The 22,422-nt window shown below is 34.9% G+C and overlaps 1 protein-coding gene across 1 annotated transcript; it reads left to right on the top strand.

The window, feature by feature from the left end:
* The first annotated feature begins 8,720 nt into the window (after positions 1 to 8,720).
* Tfam (transcription factor A, mitochondrial) lies at positions 8,721 to 21,509 on the top strand. Its single transcript, XM_027931244.2, has 7 exons — positions 8,721 to 9,041; positions 9,729 to 9,847; positions 11,405 to 11,475; positions 11,833 to 11,982; positions 12,334 to 12,429; positions 16,442 to 16,498; positions 17,143 to 21,509. Exons 1-7 carry the CDS (start codon positions 8,941 to 8,943, stop codon positions 17,287 to 17,289), a joined length of 741 nt encoding a protein of 246 aa, XP_027787045.1. The 5' UTR covers positions 8,721 to 8,940; the 3' UTR covers positions 17,290 to 21,509.
* Positions 21,510 to 22,422: the final 913 nt, after the last annotated feature.

Genomic DNA, 22,422 nt, shown 5'->3' with positions numbered 1-22,422 from the left:
TTGAATCAGACTCAAGCTGGGCCTGGTTTACCTTTGTTCATAGTGCATAGCCCTTTAGGTCTATCTTTGTTTCCTCAGCACAGAAAGACTGCAAGATATTCCACTCTGCTTTTCAGTTGTTTTAATTCAGAGTTTTAGCCTTTTGCTCTTTTGAGATTGGGACTTACACAAACATCTGGAGAAAGGACAACAGCTATGTATCTATAGCCTTTCAGATCGGCAACTTCATTACATTTGCTCTATGTAACCACTAAAGTGCTACCTATTTTTCTGTCATGAAGGGGAGTCTTGGGTAAGGGATTAAGCCTGAATTCTTAGCCTTCCAGCCACCTTGAATTTAACAAGTGCCCAAAGAAAAGATGGTAAATCATCAGGGTCAATTTGCCACTGTTAAAAAATGACAATTCATTGTGGCTCAGCTAGGGCTGTGGTAGAGCACTTGCCTAGCACGTGTGAGGTGCTGGGTTCGATCCTTGGTACCACATAAAAAATAAAAACAAAAATAAAGCTATTGTGTCCAACTAAACCAAATATATATATAGAAAACAACAATTCTAGTTTCACAGTTCCTAACTGGATGTTAATTTGCCGTTCTAGAATTGGGCAGCCCTCAGAATAAGGAAAGGTTCAGAGCAGTCCTGTTGGTTGGATACATTATTTCTGGACAGAAAACAGACATGAGCTATAGAAAAAAGGAAATGAAGCACAGACAGCCCAACTGATTACAGCTCTGTGTTTGCCTTATTTGAACACTATTTAAACTTTTGGCTGTCTGAGATTTGAAGTTAGCTAAACTGGGTGTATTTGTTTAAAATCTTTAAACAAAGAGTATACACCTAGTTTAGGTTTTTTCAGTTAGTTTTCACCCTAAGTTTGATTGTAATTCCTTACAAAAAGGACCCCAGTTCCTTAAATCTCAGTATTGTCACTCCACTCCAGCATTGTTCAATCACCAAAAAACACCTCTATTTCTCAGACCCCCAGCAGTGGGCCTCTGCTGGGCTAAGCCTAAATTCTCAGCTGATAGCCAATATTCCAGGAGAAAAATGACTACAGATATTCAGAGCTCAACCTCTGAGAGTCTCAAGCTTTCTGCAGCTTGCTCAGACCTTTTCAATTACATTTTTTTTTTTTCTTGTATCCAGCTCTTCATATTCTCAGTAGACCCATCTATCTGGAAGCAGAAATCCCTACCTCTTCATTTATTGATGGTCACTATTATAACCTCTGTCTTTCCCCTACCTACCCTTGAGATCCCCTCATATCCTTGGGTCCTCTGAAGTGCCAAATTATGCTACTTAACCCAAAATTTCTTCTTGTGTAGCATCAGCTTTAAAATTTTTCAAATCAGTGGTTTTGCAGAAGAATTGGGGGGAGGGGAGATGGAAGAGTATGGTAGTTTAGAATTGGACCTTCAATCAATGAAAAAAAAATTTTTTTTTAAAAGGTATTATGGATTGAACCCAGGGGCCCTGTATCCTAACTCCCCATTTGACTTTTAATTTTTTATTTTAAAGAATTTACTAAATTGTTGAGGCTGGTACTCAGCCTCCTGATTACTGGAATTACAGGCATGTTGCCAATGCAGCCAGCAGTAAATTTTGTTTTTATCTGTTTTATATATCAATCAGGGTCCTTTCCCTGAGTTCTCAGGTTCTCTCTTCTCGTTTAAAACCCAACAGAATGACAATACTGAGTACTTAATCCACATCATGATTTGACTTGGCTTGCATCTCTAGATTCATCTGCTATTCCCAGCCTCCCAGATTTCTTGTAATTTTCATTGGTTCCCAGTCTCTCCCCAGCTTAGAGTGGTGCTTCTCATACTCTGGCTCCAAACTATTCATTCTGCCTAAAATACCCTCTTCTTCTATCTTTAAATCTAATTTCATGTCACTCCCTCTTTTTTTACCTTTTGAGGAAATAAGCAGTTTGCATCAGTGTTACCATGGTACTCTGTGTGCATCTTTATGATTGCCCTTGGCACACTGCTCCATCATTTTCATTAAACTGTGAGATCTGTGGTGTTCTTTTCCAGTTTCAACTCCCTGAGACATAGAACAAGATCTAACACACAAGTACTCAAATATTTATTGAATAAATAAGCAAATGAACTAGACCTTGGGAGATACTTGGGATTTTAATTGGCATATTTAAGTGGGGAAGGCATTAATGAAAATAGATGAAACCAAACAAAGATAAAGTAGAAATAAGTGAGACAAACATTAGCAGGTTTGTGTGCAATTAATTAGAGAAAAGATTAGGTGAAGACAGATCCATAGGATGTGAAACCTTGATTTGATTGCCTGTATGAAGTCAGTGTAAGTTTTTAAACAGCAAAGTGATATAATGAAAGCATTTGCTTAAGAATGTTTACTTACCAGAGTGTGTAGTTGGAATAGTCCATCAAGTTAGAATTCTTACTTCCTAGCTTCCGTGTGCTTCACAGGACAGTAGAACCCTGTTGTACTTAGAAATGTCTTTGGAGTGAGAAGCATGGCACTATGTCAGTTCAGATTCTCCCCACTCTTTCCTGAATTAGAGCAGCAGCTTCCTTTCTGATCTCCTTTTCAGTCTCCTCTCTTTCATCACTGTGTTCTTACCAAAGAGATTTTCTGAAAACAAGTTTAATTATGCCTCTAACCTGCCTAAGATGTTCTGCTATCTTTGCTACCAAACTCAGCATATTATGCACAGACCTTCACAAGCTACTACCACCCAACCTCTTTATGTTTGTTTCAGACCACTCCTTGCTACATATATTTTGTTTTCTTAAGTACACCATGCCCTTCTGTGTATCTGACTTGCACATACTGTTTCCCTTTTCTGGAAAGCACCTCCACTTTGCTCCACTTAAATAAACAGTTCAAATGGCACGTACTCCATGAAGCCATCCCCTAATCTCCCAGGCAGATTTAAACAGATGGATCATGCCTTAGTCATCTTTGTATTTTTAGAACTTATCACAGTATCTAATATAGTACTGGCCTCTGCTAGGAACCAAGTTTGAAAAAAATTACAAAAAGGAGACTATTACTATTTTATTTTTTTAAAAATGAAAACAATACAAATATATATATAATGATTACCAGCAATACTGGTATAATCACCATTAAACCAAATTTTATATTATTCTGAACTTTTTTACACATGCATATACCCATGCAATATGATATGTATAGTATTTTTGTTTGTTTCTTCTGCAGTACTGGAGATTGAACCTATGGTCCTTATACTACTGAGTTATATCCCCAGTCCTTTTTTCATTTTTTATTTTTTTGAGACAGGGTCAGAGTTGCCCAGACTGGCCTTGAACTTGTGATCCTCCTGCCTCAGACTCTTGAGTAGCTGGAATTATAGGCATGAGCCACAACACTGATTTTGTGTAGTGTTATTGTTTTGTTTTGTTTGAGGCTTACTAAGTATTTTTGCATAACTGGGTGAATGTGTAAATAAAAGAAATTAAGATGCTATATTAATAATTCACTCAGTTAAAGAAGTCAAGAAAGAGTACTTATGGGAATAGAAATGAAATAATAGGATGTGAGCAAGTGTTATAAACAAACCCACAATTTTATGACTGATTTGGCTCTGTTGTACCTACATAGAATAAAAGATAATGTAAAAGCTATAAGCTATGGATTTGGTGATGAAAATTTTGTTTACAAGACAGAAGATATTCTTCTCATATATACATAAATATATACGTAATATGTAAATGCCAGTTTTTATAGCCACAAAATAGAAATAATACCACCTTGTAGGATTTATGAAAGGTTTAGAAATAATGTATGTAGAATGCTTAGGACATAGTTTAGCAACGAATTATAATTATTGTGTGTATGAACTAGGTGCTTCAGCAATATGAAAGTAGACACAATTTATATTGTCTTATTAGTAGCATTATTCTGTCAACATAACCATGGATTTCTTCCAATCTTTAAGTCAACTTTCAGGAATATCTGGTAATATGAATTAAGGTTTTACGAATTTGCATAAAATTATAGCTGTCCTTTTTGCTTGTCTTACCTCTTGCTGACTCATACAATCAGCTTTAAAATAGAAAAGCTATATTTATTCTTCATAATGCTGCTACAGCAATAGCTAAAAATAATTCTGATATGCAGACTTGTTTTAATTGAGAAATAATTCATAAAATAACTTGAATAGCTGCAAACTATTACTATGCAAATTTTTCTTCTGATTTCTCTCTCTCCCTTCTTTCCTTTTCTATAATAATTTTAAAGGCAAACTCCAATGATGTGAAAATAGACCCTAAATAAATGAAAATGTTTAGAAAGAAAAAAATTATACATGTAGTTGTTATACATATAATTTATTAAACTCTTGATTTACAGAAAAGGTAATCTAAGAGATATGTAAGCAAATTGTAAATTTTTTCTCATATTGTTGTAATGGATTGTTATTTATTTATTTATTTATTATGGTGCCAGGGATTGAACCCAAGAATTCACACATACTAGGCAAGTACTTTACCACTGAGCACATCCCCAGCTCTGTAAAGGATTGTTATACTTCTGTAATTTGTGTCTATACTTTGTTCCCTGGCTGGAGTGACTTCTTTGGAATAGTAATATGTTATCGTTGTGTGCCACTTCCAGTTTCTATCAAGGTGCTATATTGTTGTTGATGAATAAATTATCTATGAATGCAGTGTTTCTGGTGTTATCTTACTTCCAGAAATATATTTTGCTTTTAAGTTCAAAATCACATCTGTTTTCTGTGCTTGACCTGTAGGGGATTGCTTCTATTGGAGCTAAGTTAAAAATCCCTTATAATTTAAAAGCAATACTGCTTTCTCTTTAAGAATATTTTCCCTTCATTTTAGGTATATTCACATATCTAAGTCCATTATTTACCGGGGAATTATCCAGGCCTCTAGTCACTGCTTCTATTATTGGTTCTGCCTTCTGCTTTACCAAAGTACAAGTATCAACAAAGATCATTACTTTCATATGTATATTCCAAAATTGTACATGGTTCCCGTATCTTCATATAACTGTCCCTTCTTTTGGCAAATGATATTTCTAACAGGAAGTTATTATTTTCTGTGGGGCCAAATTTGTACAAAAATAATGTATGCAGATGCTCATTTTTTTCATAGATTCTATTTACCTACCTACCTGCCTACCTATCAAGATTGTAATCTTGCCATCTGTCTGTCCATCCATATATCATGCTTACTAGTGTTATGTGCTAGAGGCCATCATATATATGCCATCAAATAGCTTGCCATTTACTGAGGGAGAAAAATGCAAATATAGAAGTGATTAGAAACAAGAGTGGTATATAGTTAAGTCACAATAAGTGATATGAGCTCACAACTCTAGAAGATCTGAGGATTACTTGGGGCTGGAGTGGTATGGCTTGTTGACTGAGTCTGAAGAATGATCTGATATAATTGAAATGCACAGGACAATGAATTGGAAGACCAGTTTTTCACCTACACAACTCATTGTTAGAACTATATCCCTTGGGCCTTCTGAACTTTGTTTTTCTCATCTGGTACTTGGGAACAATGATCAGATAACTTTGTCTTTTTCACTGATTTATAAATCATACAATCAAAATTATATAAAGATGTTCTGAAAATATTAAAGTATGATTCCAACTTGAGGGTGTGTTATTTCAATTTCTCATCTACCACAGTGTTTGTGATATAAATTACTAATTTAAGAAAAGTTACAAGATATATTAGAAGAGGAGCTGAGGATATAGCTCAGGAGCACAGTGCTTCTCCAGTGCACACAAGGCCCTGGGTTCCATTTTAGCAATGACACAGATTTGACTTTTGTTGGAAGATAATTAATATCTATAAATTTGAGGGTAATTTTAATTGTTCTGAAACTATGAGGATAAAAGTAGCCATTCTTTATTTGTTGAGCCATTGCTACATCCTAGGGACTCTGTTAAGAAATTTTTGCCCAGTATATAATTTAATCTTCACAACAATCTTAAGAGTCAAACATTATTATTCCCATTTAATAGAGGGGGGATCTCTGGGTGAGAGATTGTTATTGTCAAAGTTATACATCTAGTAAGTATAAGAGCAGGATTTGAACCTAGACCTGTCTTACTTTTAAGCTTGTATTTTGATTGAGTGATTTCCATTACTCTGGCATGTCACAAAAAGCAATGGTAAACTCAGAGCTAAAAGAAATGGTTTGATATGTCTACTAAATAGAAGAAATAAGTGTTTAAATCATAAATTATTTCAAGAAAAGGCAAAGTGGGGATAAAGCTATGGAGGAAACAGAAAGGCTAGTTCATAGAGGACCTGTATGCTGCATATGAGAATTGGACTTGATTCTGTCGGCAGTCAGGTGCCATTGAAGGTTTCAAGATCAGAAATAGGATCATAGCCTGCCTGACAGCTAGTTGGTGCTCAATACATATGAAATGAATACACGAATGTGTTTACCTTTTACAATGATTGCCCCTATAACTGTGGTATATGGTTTGGAGGCATGTAAAACCGAAGGTTGGAAGATTACTGTCGAAGTTTGAGAAAAGATGGCAGAAAGAGTATGAACCAATGACAGGAGGCAACTGTATTGGCTTGAAGACCTAATTATTCTCATTTCTTCTCGACTTTAGATTCAGTGACTTCTAGTTGATAGTTTTAAGTCACCCTTGGTGACTAAAAGGATAAATAAGGTAGATGGAGCAATACTCATACTCGATTAATGGGAGAAGAGTGTCAGTGGGGAGATTTTAAAATGTTTTATCAAGTTATTGACTTGGATGATTGAATAGGAAACTGGCACCTTTTACTAAGAGAAAGAGTTCAAGACAGGAAGAGTGAATTTTGTTCAGGGAATGTTGAAATGGGTACCTATCAGAAACAATGGTGAAGATGTCCAGAAGACAGTGGACATATCGATATGAAACTGAAAGGCAAGGTCTGGATTCAGTATAAAATATGGGAGACCAATGGATATAACTGACAGTTGCAATCTAACTGCCTCAGGCTCTGGACCACTGGGATTACAGGTGTGCACTACTATGCACAAAGAACAAAGTAAAGGACAGAACTCTGTAAAAGGGCTGCTAAGTCTTTGTTTTATAAAGCAAATGTAAACAAAACCGTGTGTCCTTTTGTTGGAGGGCAGTTTAAGTAGGTACAGTTATGGTTCTTTGTAAATATCACACTTAAAATTATCACTGCATTGTAATGATTGGTGTCTGATGAAAACAAAGGTGATCAATTTGCTTTATAAGAACTTTGCAGCAAATTTTTCAAAATGACACTTGAAAACAAAAATATTTTTTAGTTATCCAAGAGAAGTTTAACTTTATATCAAACAGCTGATAGAATGAAAACATTCTAGAAAAATAGAAAGGAAATATCATTTTAGCAATCATTTTGAATGTAAGTATAAGGAATTCTATCTCACTTTCTTCTTAGAACACTGTGCTGTCTACTTCTTTGCCTTTGCAACTAAACTTTTTGGGGAAGTTTTGTGTCTTTTGACTGTTTGGGGCCTTATACATACTATATACTCAGAAGAAGAAAACAACAACAACAAAAAACGGACCAAAATCAAAACAAAACTTGTTGCTTCTATGACAGAAGGGGAGGTTTGAATAGATGACCTGGAAGATCCCTTTCAACCCTGAGAGTTTATGAAAAGGGAAGTGGTGATAATTGTTTACCACTTAAAAGAAGAAGTGGGCTTAGTCTTCTGTAGCTCCAAAGTGCCAATGTTTTGAAGCAACAGGAAGGCAATACTCCACTCAATATTACCGTAAGAATTTTTTTTTTTTTTTTTTACACAACAACTATTCAATAGAACACAAGCTGTCTCAAGAAGTGTTTTATCTTTTAAATAACGGCATTTAAATGGTGGAAGGGCTCTTAGATATCTAGATTTTCCTTATCTTTCTCAGGTCATTTCGTATACAGGAAATGGTATTTGTACAACACAAACCAAAAATTGTACATCAATCACTATCTCAAGGTGTAATTGTCACACGTTCTCGGGGCTTTCGTTGGGAAAACTCACCTAGAGCCCATCTTCATTTGCAGAGGCAGAAAATAAATCTTGGCAAGGGAATACGATTTTCCCAGGACAAGACGTTGATGCATTAATGTTAATGCTGAAACTAGAAATGACATCTGTGAAAAAGTCTCCTCCGCTCAAATTAAGCAGGGCTAGAAGTCAAGACTGTGCAGCAGATGGAAGCCGAAATCCAGTTTGCATTAAATGTAGTCCCAAGACCACTGGCATTAGAACTTGTTAGACTTAGCGGAATTCGCTTAAAACGCAGATTCTAGAGCCCCCACAAAGACAGACTGACTTAACTTTGCAGCAAGTCTCGGGAATCTGCATTTATAGGTTTACTGATTCCCTAGTCTCCTGGAACCGTTTCTGGGCTTGAACCGAGGGGCACAGCAGCCAGAGCAACGCGTTGCACAGCTGTCGGGTACCCTCGCTGTAAGACTGTCTGTTACGTACAGCCAGCCCCTAGGCCGTCACTGTCCGACGCTTGCTGTTGCTTGTTAGGGGCGAGGCCACCGCTGTCCCTCCGCCAACTCCCAGGCCCCGCATTGCAACCAACTGCGGGGGGCGGCCCGGGGCAGCGGCGGCTCAGCAGCGCCCCCTCGAGGCCCCGGCCCTCCGCAGGCTAGAGGTCCGCAGTTTCTTTTCACTGCCCCGACGCTCCTCCTCCTTCCCTTGGCCACGCCCACCGGGGGGACTCCCTCCGGCGCCGGCGCCAGATCAGCCCCGTCCCGCCCCCTAAGTCCCGACCGGATGTTCACTGACTTCCCATAGTGCCTCGCGAGTGGCGGGCATGATAACAAATCCAGTCGGGCCACTCGCAGCGAGTTGTCATTGTTGAGGCCGTTAGATTTTTCTGAGGAGGGTCCTCCGGGATTTGGGCCCGGCCACTGCCTTGTCGGCCATCACCGCCGCCATGGCGCTGCTCCGGGGAGTGTGGGGCGTGCTGAGGGACCTGGGAAAGTCTGGAATGGAGTTGTGCTCCGGCTGTGGAAATCGTCTGCGCTCACCCTTCAGGTAAGACCGCGCTCCCGCACTTGGCGGGGCCCAGAACGTCTCGGGGCTGGAAATTAAACACTGTCCTCCACTTTCTGCCTCTCTTTGGAGGCCAGAGCCAAGCTGGCCCTGTGATTCAGTCTCGACCTTGCCAAATCTACTGTGGCTTTGCGACTAAGCCTTATATCTTTAGTACCTCGTACCTTGCTTCCTGCTCCCCTCCCTGCCCCTTCCCCCACTCCTCCCACTCTGACCTGTCGGCCAACCTTAGAGCACCTGTCCTCTGATAAAGCACCTGTCCCCTGATAAAGCACCTGTCCCCCAGAATCTCTCGCCAGCATCTAGGCAGGGGGAAGGTGAGTCCAGGAGCTGGAGTATAGATGCTCTCTCCATTCTACAAGGTAGCAGCTTTCAGACTTAAGCCCTCAGGGCTCTTCCCCTTGTCTAGAGCAGGGTTTCTAATCATTTCTTAGGGATAGGGGTGTAGTTTGGTGGTGCACCTCTCGTCCCGTCTGCACAAGGCCATGGATTTAATCTTGAATACCACAAACAACCCCAACAGATAAAGAAGTCAGTAGCATTGTTGTTGAAGGTGTCTGATATATAGCTTCTCGATGACATCTTATTTGGAATCTGTGCTCATGTACCTATGAATATTGGCAATTAAATACCTGACATGGTTATTTATTTTCTTTTACTTATGTGTAGTTTCGTGTATTTTCCGAAGTGGTTTTCATCCACCTTGGATAGTTATCCTAAGAAACCTATGAGTTCATACCTTCGATTTTCTAAAGAACAGCTACCCATATTTAAAGCTCAGAACCCAGGTAAGGAATTTGGGGGCTTGTATTCTTATTATGTAATAAAAAGGCCACTAAGAGTTAAATTGCAAACCTGGATTTGTACTACCAAAGCATTTAGTGACTACTGGAACAATTATTTTATTGGATCTGTAAAATAGGAAATGTAATTTTATATCAAATAGAAATGCTTTAAATATAAAAGGGAACTAATGAAAATGTTTTTAAAATAACCTGTAGTGTGGAAAACACCCAAACAAGAGGATGCAAAAACTCAGTTTGGGGCCTGTTGTGGTTGGCTTACATGGTCACAGACACATCAGGTTATCTCTTGCTTAGTTGTCTGCTTATTCTTCTTTAGGGTATTCATACAGTTGCAGTGAAATAACTTATATAGAACTGTTCTGTAATTTGTAAAGCTGTATGCAAATTATTGCAAATTTCAAAAATATTTTCAATTCTGAGTTCCTGAAAAAAAGATACCCAAATAGGAGATCTGTTAACTCCTTAGAAAAGCTATAGTGTCTATCATTTGGGGTTTTATAAAGTTATAGGCTAAATTAATAATAACTAATTTTTGCTTATGATTTTTAAAGCCCTTTTACATTCAGTACCTCACAAGGTCACCTGTGAAAATCAGAAGAACAATAATAACAAATGTTCACATTATAGACTTGAGACTAACAGGTAGTTATTAATTCAGTTGCTCCCCATCATTCCAGTTAAGACAAGGATGGAAATGAAGAATCATGTATTAATTTTAGAATACTTTTCTTTCAAATGATATTTATGTAATTGAAGTACAAGATGTGTTATATGAATTAAGACTATATTTTGTGTTTTGATCAGGTTTTATGAACTTAGTAATTCCTGAAAGACTTGAAATATAATGAAAGTAAAACACTTGAAGCAGTTGATTACCCAGCTACTTGAAAGTAGTCAGTTTTTAAGGACTGTTTTTGTTGATCTGTTCTTTATTTTTAAAGTCTTATTTAGGTTTTTGTTTTTTGTTTTATTTTATTTTTTGTAGTTGTAGATGGACAGAATGCCTTTATTTGTTTATTTTTATGTGGTGCTAAGAATCGAACCCAGTGCTTCACACATGCTACGCAAGCTCTCTGTCACTGAGTTACAGCCTCAGCCCAAATCTATTTAGTTTTAAAGAACAGACATTAATGTCATATAAAGTTTTAGATTATTTACATTAAATTTGTTGGATAAGAAAAGTTAAATCTTGTTATTAAGTATGGTATAGATGTGTCTGAAATATAAGTTGATTTTTAGTGCTAAAAGAGTCTATTTTCCTAGAAGTCTAGAAATTTATCCCAAGAACCAGGTATAGTGGCTCATGCCTGTAATCCCAAGTGCTAGGGAGGCTAAGGGAGGAGGAAGGCAAGTTTGAGGCCAGTTTGGATAATTTAATGAGACCCTGTCTCAAAATAAAATTACAAAAACAAAAGGACTGAAGGTATAGCTCAGTAGTAGCTTGTGAGCTCCTGGGTTCAATCTCCAATACCAAAAGAAAGAAAGAAATCCTGAGATATAAAACTGTGACATCTTATTTCATTTTATTCCAATTCATAGATATGAAAATATCAGAACTAATTAGAAGAATTGCTGAGCTTTGGAGGGAACTTCCTGAATCACAGAAAAAAGTAAGCACATAGGTTTTCAACATTGTTGGCCATTTATTCTACAACTGGGAACAATTGTCATGTTATTTAGAGGACCAGATGGCCCACATTTTTTTAAACACTATCAACAAAGGCACTTTATACCTCTGATATACATAAACGATGAGAGTATCGATGTATAGGAATGAAGGTAAATGATTGGCAATATGCTCTTACCTTGTTTAGCAAGTATATGAAAAAGACATCTCAGAACACATTATTCTCCCACTATTCAGTCTGTCTTCATCTGAAGTCATGTAGTTTTCTTTCTCTGGCAGATGTGCTATGTTGAATTTGCCAACAATAGTTTGTTGACGTTTTTTTTTTTTTAACTTATAGATGTATGAAGATGCTTATAAGGCAGACTGGCAAGCATACAAAGAAGAGATAAACAGAATTCAGGAACAGCTAACTCCAAGTCAAATGATATCTTTGGAAAAAGAAATCATGCAAAAACGTTTAAAAAAGAAAGCTTTAATAAAAAAAAGAGTGAGTATCACTGAAATACTCTTCTTTTGAAAAAAAGTTGAAATGCATGTAACTGGGATTGTTATATCCTTTAAAAAGGTTTCATATTTATATGCTCAGTTATTCAGTCTATAGAGACCATGAAAATAAAATGTAAAGGAAATATGTTTGGAAAATAATTCATAAAATCTATTACAATTTTTAAAATGTAGTGCCATCAACAAATTCTGACAAGATGTAATAATCACATACTTTATATAAAACTATGACATTTTAATTATAATATGTAGTAATGAATGGTTTCTATAAGTAAAATTAAGTCTTATAGAGGTTAAAACTTATACCTGACCCTCCCCTCTATTTTTTATTCAGGAGTTAACAATGCTTGGAAAACCAAAAAGACCTCGCTCAGCTTATAACATTTTTGTATCTGAAAGCTTCCAAGAAGTTAAGGATGGTTCATCACAGGTAAACTGAACTGCATTTTTTTCTTAGATTTTTATTTTAATTTAAAAATTACTTAGGAAATTCAAGGGTGTCATATCAGGTGGTAAAGGGAATTAGTAAGTTACAGAAATTAAGCTTTTCTTATTTTTACTTTTTTTCCATACTAGGGATTGAACCCAGGGGTGCTTTACCACTGAGCCACATACCCAGTCCTTTTTTTTTTTTTTTTTTTTCCATGTGCCACCACACTGGCACAATTAAGCTATTATAGATATATAATATATATTATATTATATATAATATATAAATATATATATAATATATATTTATATATATATAAAATATTATTTATTTATTATTTTTATGTGGTGCTGAGGATCTAATCCAGTGCCTCACTCTTGCTAGGCAAGCATTCTACCACTGAGGTACAACTCCAGCCCCTTAGTTAAGCTCTTTTGAAAAGGTCCTCTTTACTGGATCTCTTAAAGAAAAATCTTTGAAGCTGTGGGTAGCTCAGTGGTAATAGAGTGCTTGTCTGTCATGCATTGCCCTGAGTTCAGTCCCAGTGCTTGGGAGTAGGGAACAGGGAGAAAGAAAAGAAAAATCTTTTTTCTTACCACATATAGTTAACCTGAAAATGTAGTTGCCAATACATTCACACCTTGCCAACTTTTTAAATTTAAAAAGCAGAATTTTCATATTTATAGAGTTGTTAATGTTCTTGTGGAGACTTTTCTAGCCCAACGGTTCTCAACTGTTTTATGAACACTGGAAAGAATGAGAGTAGAGCTATAATGTTTTATTCTTGGAATTAAGTATAACCTATTGCTTCATGTTACATCCTTTAATAAAATTTTGGTTATGCCCATAGGAATGTGTTATACATGCGAATGTCATCATATGAATGTGTCAAAAAAACAGCTTGTCAGTCACTGCTGGGGCTTAGTCTTTTCATTTTTTCCTTCTTAGGAGCTCCAAAGGGGCAATTGTATTTTTCCTTATATAATATGGCATTATAAAAAGTTAATGTTAAGATCCATAATCCTTGTCCATTGGAAATGAAAGTTTTGGTACTCTACCTATGTTTATCATATGCTTAAATAATGTATATATGTTGCTCAGTCTTTCCTGGCTGTATACTTTGACTTAATTATTTCCTTTGGGATTTTAAATTGAATTTCTATGGCTCTACATGACTGAAATACTAGCTTATCTATTTTTTTAATTGGAACTTGGCTCAGTCATTAACCTACCTTGGGTTTGGTTTTCTTATCAGTATCTCCATAGTTTTCTTATCAATATCTCTGTCTCCATAACACTTATTTTTTTGAATATAGATCTTCTGAACTTGTTCTGTAATTTTATTATCTTTTCTATACTGGACAATTCTATGCTGGACAGTCCTTCCAAATTAGTGCTTCTCAATTCTGACTATGCCTTGGTCTCACCTAGGAAAATTAATTCCTGGGCCTTATCCCTGGAAATTGAAATATAACTTGACTATATCATTTTTATTTATTTAAAAAATATTGGTTATATATCCTCATAGAGTCAAAATATTCTTTTAGGTTTGATATGAAAAAGCAGTTTTCACTGCCCTTTTACATTCTTTACTCCACAAGAACATTCCACTGTTTTAGCTGATCCTTAACTCCATATCTCTCAATAACATCCTTAATATCCAGCTGGGGATGTGGCTCAAGCGGTAGCATGCTCGCGTGGCATGCGTGCGGCGCAGGTTCGATCCTCAGCACCACTTACAAACAGATGTTGTGTCCGCCGAAAACTAAACATTAAAAAAAATTCTCTCTCTCTCTCTTTAAAAAAAAATATGTGGAATACTTAATAAAAACAGAAGGATTGGTCTATTCAATCTTAACAGTCCAGGGATGATCCTGGTCATGTGAATTAAAAAAAAAAAAATACATCCTTAATATCTATCATAGGTTCTTGAATTTTTTCAGTTATAAACAGTATTTATCTTATACTTTAAGCATTACTTCCATTATCTCAGATAAACACTTAAATCTGATTCCACTCTTCACATATTTCCATTTTCTCCACCTCCCAATATAGTAATATAGTCAAGTATTAAGTGTATTTATATCATTATGTGAGTCCTAGTCACAGCTCAGCTGTACCATATGCTAAAATTATTTCTTCTTTCTTGCAAAACTTATTTCCCCTTAAGTTACTTGATTATATCTTTTCTTTTCCTCTCTTTCAGTTTTGTTTGCATATTTTGAGGGGTAATTGTCAATAATTCAGCCCCCAAACACTTCAGTGTTCACTAGCTTTCAGTACACTTAGTCAGTTTTAGTCTGAAGCCTCTGGTTTATTTCAGTTCGAATGTTGTTTTCTATGACTCATACAGCTAACATCCTGGGCTCTTCCTTTATTATCATCATCCTTGTGGTGCATTTGTTTCTATTGTTGTCTTCTTAATTTATTCTGCTTCAAGTATAACATTTTCCCCAGTAAGGGTGCATGAGAGATTAATTTTTCAAGTTTTACATGTGTAAAAAATATCATTGTCCTCATATATGTATGTTAGATTGGGCATGGATTTCTGTTTGTGAATCACAATCCTTCAAATTTTTCAGAAGTATTGCTCCTTTCTTTTCTATTTTGTTGTATTGCTTTTAAGAAATGTAAAACCATTTTGATTGTTGGTCCTTGGAGTATGATCTGCCTTCTTTTTTCTCCCTTTTTCTTTGTTCTGACTCTCCCTAACATTTGTTTTTTTAATTTCTTCTGAATTGATTCTCTGTTAAGAAAACAGAGAATCTATACTGTGTTTTCCTTTAGCCTTTTTTTTTTTTTTCTTTTTGTCCCTCTTGGGATACTGTTACTGTATACATTTTCACTTAATCTATCTTTCTCTTTTTAAATGTGTATTTGTATGTTTTATGGGTGCAGGGTATTAAACCTAGGATCTCACATGCTAGAAAAGCACTTTTCTACTGAGCTACATCACCTGTTCAATCTCTGGTTTTTGCATGGTGCTATTGTTTTTAACTATACCTTGTTTTCACAGAGTAACTGTATTTTACTCTTGAGAATGAATACCCTAGATTCTGCCATGATGTGAGGATTTAGCCTCTTTTTAAACAGTGTTTCAATCAGTCCTCAAATTGTCAAATTGTTTGGAATTCTGCATTATAAATCAGGTTGGGGGGCTGGGGATGTGGCTCAAGCGGTAGCGTGCTCGCCTGGCATGCGTGCGGACCGGGTTCGATCCTCAGCACCACATACAAAGATGTTGTGTATGCCGAGAACTAAAAAAAAATAAATAAATATTTAAAAAAAAATTCTCTCTCTCTCTCTCTCTCTCTCCCTCTCTCTCCCTCTCTCTCCCTCCCTCCCTCTCTCTTTCTCTCTAAAAAAAAATAAATAAATAAATCAGGTTGGGTGTAGGTTTTTCCCATTGCCCTTAGCAGCCAAGTTTCTTGGGTCAGTTAAGCCAGTTAGCACTTCTCCATCTGCTTTTCAGTTTCCAAAATTTTGCATTTGTCAACTTTTGTAAATTTTGTTCATAAATTTTTATGTTTAAAAATTTAGTTTAATGGGTTGCAGGAGGGAACAAAAGTAAGTGTCTTTCTATTCCTTTAATTTTTATAGATGGAGAACCAAGGCTAAGGGAAGTAAAATTACTTTTTCTAGATCACATAATTAAGTTCAGCTAAGTACTTGTATTCTTCCTGTGACTATACCTAACCATATAGGCACAAATTTTAGAATAAAACATAAATCTACTGGGAAGAAATAAAAACAAGTCTTTAAAGTTAGCCCATGACAGATGTAGGTTATACCTGGATATTAATATTTTTGAATAAAAAAAGACAGTACCCTCATTCCATTCATTTTTGAAAATTTTAATAGTTGTTAGTTTTTGTTTAGAAACAAAAGTTAACTGGTATAGCTTTGTCTATAATTATTGATACCTGAGTTTTTGTTGTTGGAATGAATAGATTTTTCTTTCGTCACTGAAGTGTCTCCATATTTTGCTATTTAAATATATATTGTTTTTTAGGCAAAGCTGAAATATGTAAATGAAACTTGGAAAAACCTGCCTAGTTCTCAAAAGCAAGTAAGTATTATGGTTTTTAGTCTCCAGGGTCTAATTAGAATATCTGTGAGAGCATATATTAGGTCAAGACTTCATTCACATAAAAGCAGCCCAATATTGCTAATAATAGTATTTTAAACTTATTTTCATATTATTAAACTAAATTTAGCTTTTTTTCTTGGTAGTTTTTGACTACAAATACAATTGGTATTTGAAACAGGGTTACTTGTAATCTTAAGATTATCCACTATTAATCAATGGTTGTCCTACCCTGCTTTTACCACCTTTCATACCTCAATCCCCAAAATTTTAGTAACTTCATTAACACTTGTAAAAGTTTTCTCAACCTTTTTCTCATCTAACATCTCATGAAAACATTCCTTCTGCATTTCCCCTTTTTACATATAGAATAGTGAAAGAATTTCTTTCTTTTCAGGGGTGGGGTGAGGCGGGTGTAGCTGAGGATTGAGTCTCATTAAGTTGCTTTGGGCCTTGCTAAGTTGCTGATGCTGGGCTTGAATTTGCAGTCCTCCTGCCTCAGACTCCCAAGTCTCTGGGATTATAGGCTCTGTGCCCAGTTCAATTTCTATGTATATATGGAAATAGTCCAGAAATTAATAGCTCATTTTTAAATAAATTATTTTAACAATTTTCCTTTTTTTCAGGTATATATTCAACTTGCTAAAGATGATAAAATTCGTTATGATAACGAAATGAAATCTTGGGAAGAACAAATGATTGAAGTTGGACGAAGTGATCTTATACGTCGCAAAATGAAGAACCAAACAAAAGATGGCATTGGGGAGTATTAAGATAAAAGATGGGGCTATGTTTGTGGTGATTAGGCACAACCAACCAATTAGGTCTCAATAACCTGAAGCTGTGTAAAACTAGAAAGGATAAAGTTGGTGAACATTTTATATTCAATTCCTTTTTCTTTAGCCCATGGACTTCTGCTAGTTGAATACATTTTGTATTAGTATTTTTGAAAACCTAAACAGATGAAAGTTCACGCAAAATTTTATTTTGTGTTTAAGAACTACTGAGAATCAAGATAATCCATACAAATGTAGCAGTGCATCATTTTACCTTTAATAAAGGTAAATCAGTCTATGAAGTTTTTTAATACTGGAAGACAATTATGGAAAAAGTATTGTTTCCTTATATGGAAGCAGGAGTTTCTTTTCATATTATAGATGACACAGTGTTCTATGAAGTAATTATGCATTTTTTAAAAAGCAGCTAGAGCTCTTCTAGGTAAATTCCAATTCCTAGCTATAATTCATATTTTATTCAGAGTTGGTGGTTGTACATGTAAGTAACAGTTGGTTTCAACAGTAAATTTTTATAAAGGGACTGAGAGATTTATAAACCTTTTTTTCATTGTGTTTCTTTTACCTAAAGTAAAAACTAAGAAATTATGTCTCAAATCTATGCATATTATTTTATATCGCATAGAATAAAAATTATAATTTTTCATTTTATATGTTTGTGGATTATGTATTTTAAAATGAAACATTGATTTTACAGTTTTTGTTTCTTTAAGTAGGGAATTTTATTTTTTCTGAATTATTTTTTCTCTTTCATGTTAATATATTTATTCACACATATACACACTCACAAACTTGTCTGTGGTCAGATTTTTAAATAAGAAATCTAAAAAATTCAAGTCTCCAATGTCAGGAATTTGAAGCATTTTGCATAAATATAAAGATTTTTATAAAAGATAGCCAACTATGGTATATGATTCAAATCTAGTCCCCTACCTGCTTTTCATGGTCTGTGAATTAATAATTTTATTTATATTTTAAATGTTTTTTAAAAAAGAAGACTATGAATGTGAATTAATATGAAATTTAATGTCCACAGTTTTATTGCAACACACCCATGTTCATCTCCTTATTATGTATGACTTTTTTTGTGCTACCATGACAAAGTTAATGGTTGCTACCAAGACTGTAGTGTGGAAATCCTATGTACTGTCTGGCCCTTTATGGATAAAATTTGCCAACTCATGGTTTATAGCATAGTGCGGTGTGACTAAAGTTCACATGTATTATTACTTTAAGATGTTTTTTTTTTTCAGCTGCTTCAGATGTTCTTGTTTTAGAATTGTCACTCATCTTAAGAGAAAAAGCTACATAAGCTATAGAAGCTAAACAATTGCTCCTCTGTGTTAGCAAGGAAAGTAATCTTCAGTCTCAAATTATGTTGCAGTATAATGAAAAAGATCCATTTTATGTGAAATAAGAGTTTCTTAAATTATGTGCTATGGCTCAATAAAATGTACCTTGAAAGTTTCTAGCAAGCAATATCACAGAAACCTCACTGTAGTTGGGAATTATTGTTACTTAATATTTCTTTATTTTATTAGGCAGGTCATGCAAACAATTTCAAAATCACCACCTCTTTGGGCAGAATAATTCATCTTTCAAGATCAGTTCAAAGACATAGGCTAAGTCAGAATTTATATGTACTTTATATATTATTCAAAATCCTTAAGAATTGTAGACTCTAGGTTTCCAGAGTTTGAAGATTGATTTTAGCTTTGGTTTTGGTTTTGGTTGCTTCACTGGTGATTGAACCCAAAGGCACTCAACCACTGAGCTATATCCTCAGCCGTTTTTATTTTTTATTGTTGAGGCAGTATCTTACTAAGTTGCCCAGGCTGGCATTAAACTTATGATATTCCTGCCTCAGCCTCCTGAATTGGTGGGATTATAGGTATGTATGTGCCCCCAGGTTCAGTAACTTTGGAGATTTTTTTTTTATTATGAATGGAAAATAAGTAAAATGTCACAAAAATAACTTGTTTACATACTGAATTTGACAAAGATAGGAACTAAAGGTTAAAATATAGTTTCAGAGGAAATAAGGTTTCAATGTATAAAAATGGATATTTGCAAACTTTTCCCTATGGATTTGAATATAGGACAAAGTCTGCCATTACTAAAATAGCTTCCATGGATTTGAGGCCAGAGTAGTTTAGAGGTAAGAGGAAAGAGGACAAGGTATGCTAGTGCTTTATCAGTCTTTCTCAAGTAGATTTCTAGGAGAGAATTGAGCCCTAATTTCTGTGGCATCTAGAATAGTACTAATTAGATACCATCCTTAGGAGAATGAAAATTGTAAGTCATTGTTCTGTGCTTCATATGAGCTCAGGGAGTCAGTGTGAATTTTATAGAATAAGAGAAATAGAGAAATGAGTTATGTAAAATCTACAGGATAAATGTAACATAAAAACATTTGTAATTAATCTGCAGGAAACTTTCTCCTGAGCTCTTACCATTTAAATTCATAAATTATTTTATATTCATTTAAATTAAACCTTCCAAAATTTATTGGGAAGTTAGGTGTTTTGTAATTTCTCAAGTACTTATAGTTTATAATGGAAAAAAAGGTGTAGAACAATGAAAATAACTGGAACAAGCCACTTTATAAATCAGGTTTTATTTGTAAAAGAAGGTCATTGTTAATACCTTAAATAATATAATAATCTTATTTCCTAGCCTTTCTTAATAAATGTAAGTACATGTGGAAGACTGGATGCCATATACCACATGGCGTCCATATATAAGTTTTTATAAACAATAACTCAGCATCAATAACCAGTGACTATTCATACAAAGTCTTACTTTTTTCCACTTTTCTTTTTTTGGTACAAAGTAGTGAACCCAGGGGTGCTTAAACAGTGAGCCACATTCTGAGCCCTTTTTATTTTGAGACAAAGTCTCACTAAGTTGCTGAGGCTGGGTTTGAACTTGAGATCCTCCTGTCTCAGCCTTCCAAGCCACTGGGATTACAGGTGTGCACCACTGCGCCCAGCACTTTTTAGATTTCTTAATTTGGCCCAACAAAGTAGATGCTGTAGGAGCTAATGAGTGCTAGAAAGGAAAGATGATGAAGAATAAAGTGAAGCAATGTTTATGCTTTTGTATAAATTGGATTTTTATACATTTGTTCATTGGAATGGCAGTGTGTTTTGAATAATTTTTATGAGGGGAGAGAAGGTTGTTTTTTTTTCCCTGATGTATGCAATTTCAGCCAGTTTTAATCATGTAATTTTGCTCTTGATTTTGGCTAACTACTTTAGGGGAAATGCCCCTTTTTTTAAAAAAAACAAGGTGTATATTATTTTTTATAGTTAACTCTGAATGTTTGTATTTAGATTTCTGAATTTAAAAACTGGTATTACTATACTATGAGTGGATTTAATGAAACAAGAAAATTTTGATTTTTTTCCTCACATTTGCTATACCTAAAATTTATCACCACCAGTTTATATTAAAATATTGTTTTTATATCATTAAGTGATAACATTCATCATTTCTCTTGGTTGTACCGATGTTTGCTATAAGGATTTACTTTTCCTGTTCTCCCAGCCACTCTCCTTCCTTCATAGTATCCAGCACCAACCTTTTTTTTTTTTAAATTAAGCTTCTAGAAAGAATAAGGAAATGAATATATTACTTTAAATTTGTAAAACTTTCCAAACTGAAAGTAAAACTTCACAAAGCAAGGATCATCAGTCTCTCACATTGTTCACAAGTGAGGTACTTTTGATAGTTAAAGCCCTGGTTATATATTTGATGTAAAACAACCATTCTTTTGTTATGTTTCAGAATGTTTGTTGGCTAAGGAGCTAAATATTTAAATTAACCCCCAAAAAGGATTCCAGAGAGATTTAAAATCACCATAAATATCATATAAGTCAGCCTTGTATAATGGTTTCTGATTTATATATGTGATGTCTAAGAAAAAGAAATATATGAATATATATGGATTTTTTTGAGATGAAGTTGTAAATTCCTTCTGGGAATACAATATTAGAAATGAATTTTGGGAACCCCAAATATCCTCTAATCCAGTATGCTCTAAAATCTGAAACAGCACTGACATGATACCACAAATGAAAAATAGTCTACCTAGTACTGTGTGATAGTTGAAACAGGCGAACTAAAATACTGTATAAAATTACCTTCAGGCTATATGTACAAAGGTATGTATGAAATAAAAATGAATTTTTGTAGAATTGGGTCCCACTTCACACACACACACACACACACACACATTCACACACATTCCAAAATCTGTAAAAAAAAATCTGAAGAACTTCTACATTACACTCAAGGGCTAGAGTTGTACTTAGAGGTAGAGCTCTTGCCAAGAATGTGCACATGTTCAAGGACCTGGATTCACTCTCAGCACTGCAAAACAAAGGAAAAAGTACCTGACATTCAGACATGTATATACTGGTTAAAACCCCATCAAATGGAGTTTGCATTCTCTTCTGAGATTAGCAACTTCTGTTCATGATGCTTTTCTTTTCCTCTAAACGTGGAGATATTTAAATTCTCTACTTAAAAACTTTAATAATAAATCTATAAAGACAGATCACAAAGGTCACAGAAGAAAGGCAAATCTCATTTCCTGCTCTCCCATTCCCATTTCCAACCTTACAATCTAGCCACTTCTGACTTCGGGTCTTCTTTGTTGTGATGTACCTTTATTACTCATGTATACTATCTTCAAAGGTATTGAAAATTTTCATCATTGAAACATTACTTTCCTAAATTTTTCTTAGCTTTATTTTTAGATTTTCCATAGCCTGTATAACTTTAACATTTAGATTTCATTTTCTTATTCTATTCACTTTAGAAAATATTTTCAACTTTCAAAAAGGTAATGTCTCTGTTCTTCCACCTTGCTTCCTTCTCCACCTTCCTAACAGCTATACCATTACTTCAGCAGATTGTATCATTAAAATTTCCCCGTTTCATATGTTATCTGATTTATTGGCATAAAGATGTTCATAGTACTTCTTTATAATCCTTTTTAACTTCTGTACATCCAGTAGTCATGTTTCCTCTTTTGTTTCTGATTCTGTTAATTTGAAATTTTTTTTAGCTTAGTGTGCCAATTTCATGGATTTTCTCTTATTTATT

This window comes from Marmota flaviventris, chromosome 4, assembly GCF_047511675.1.
Source record: "Marmota flaviventris isolate mMarFla1 chromosome 4, mMarFla1.hap1, whole genome shotgun sequence".
NCBI classification, from domain to species: Eukaryota; Metazoa; Chordata; class Mammalia; order Rodentia; family Sciuridae; genus Marmota; species Marmota flaviventris.
The sequence above is the reverse complement of the archived record's forward strand: the minus strand, read 5'-3'. Positions and strand labels throughout refer to the sequence as shown.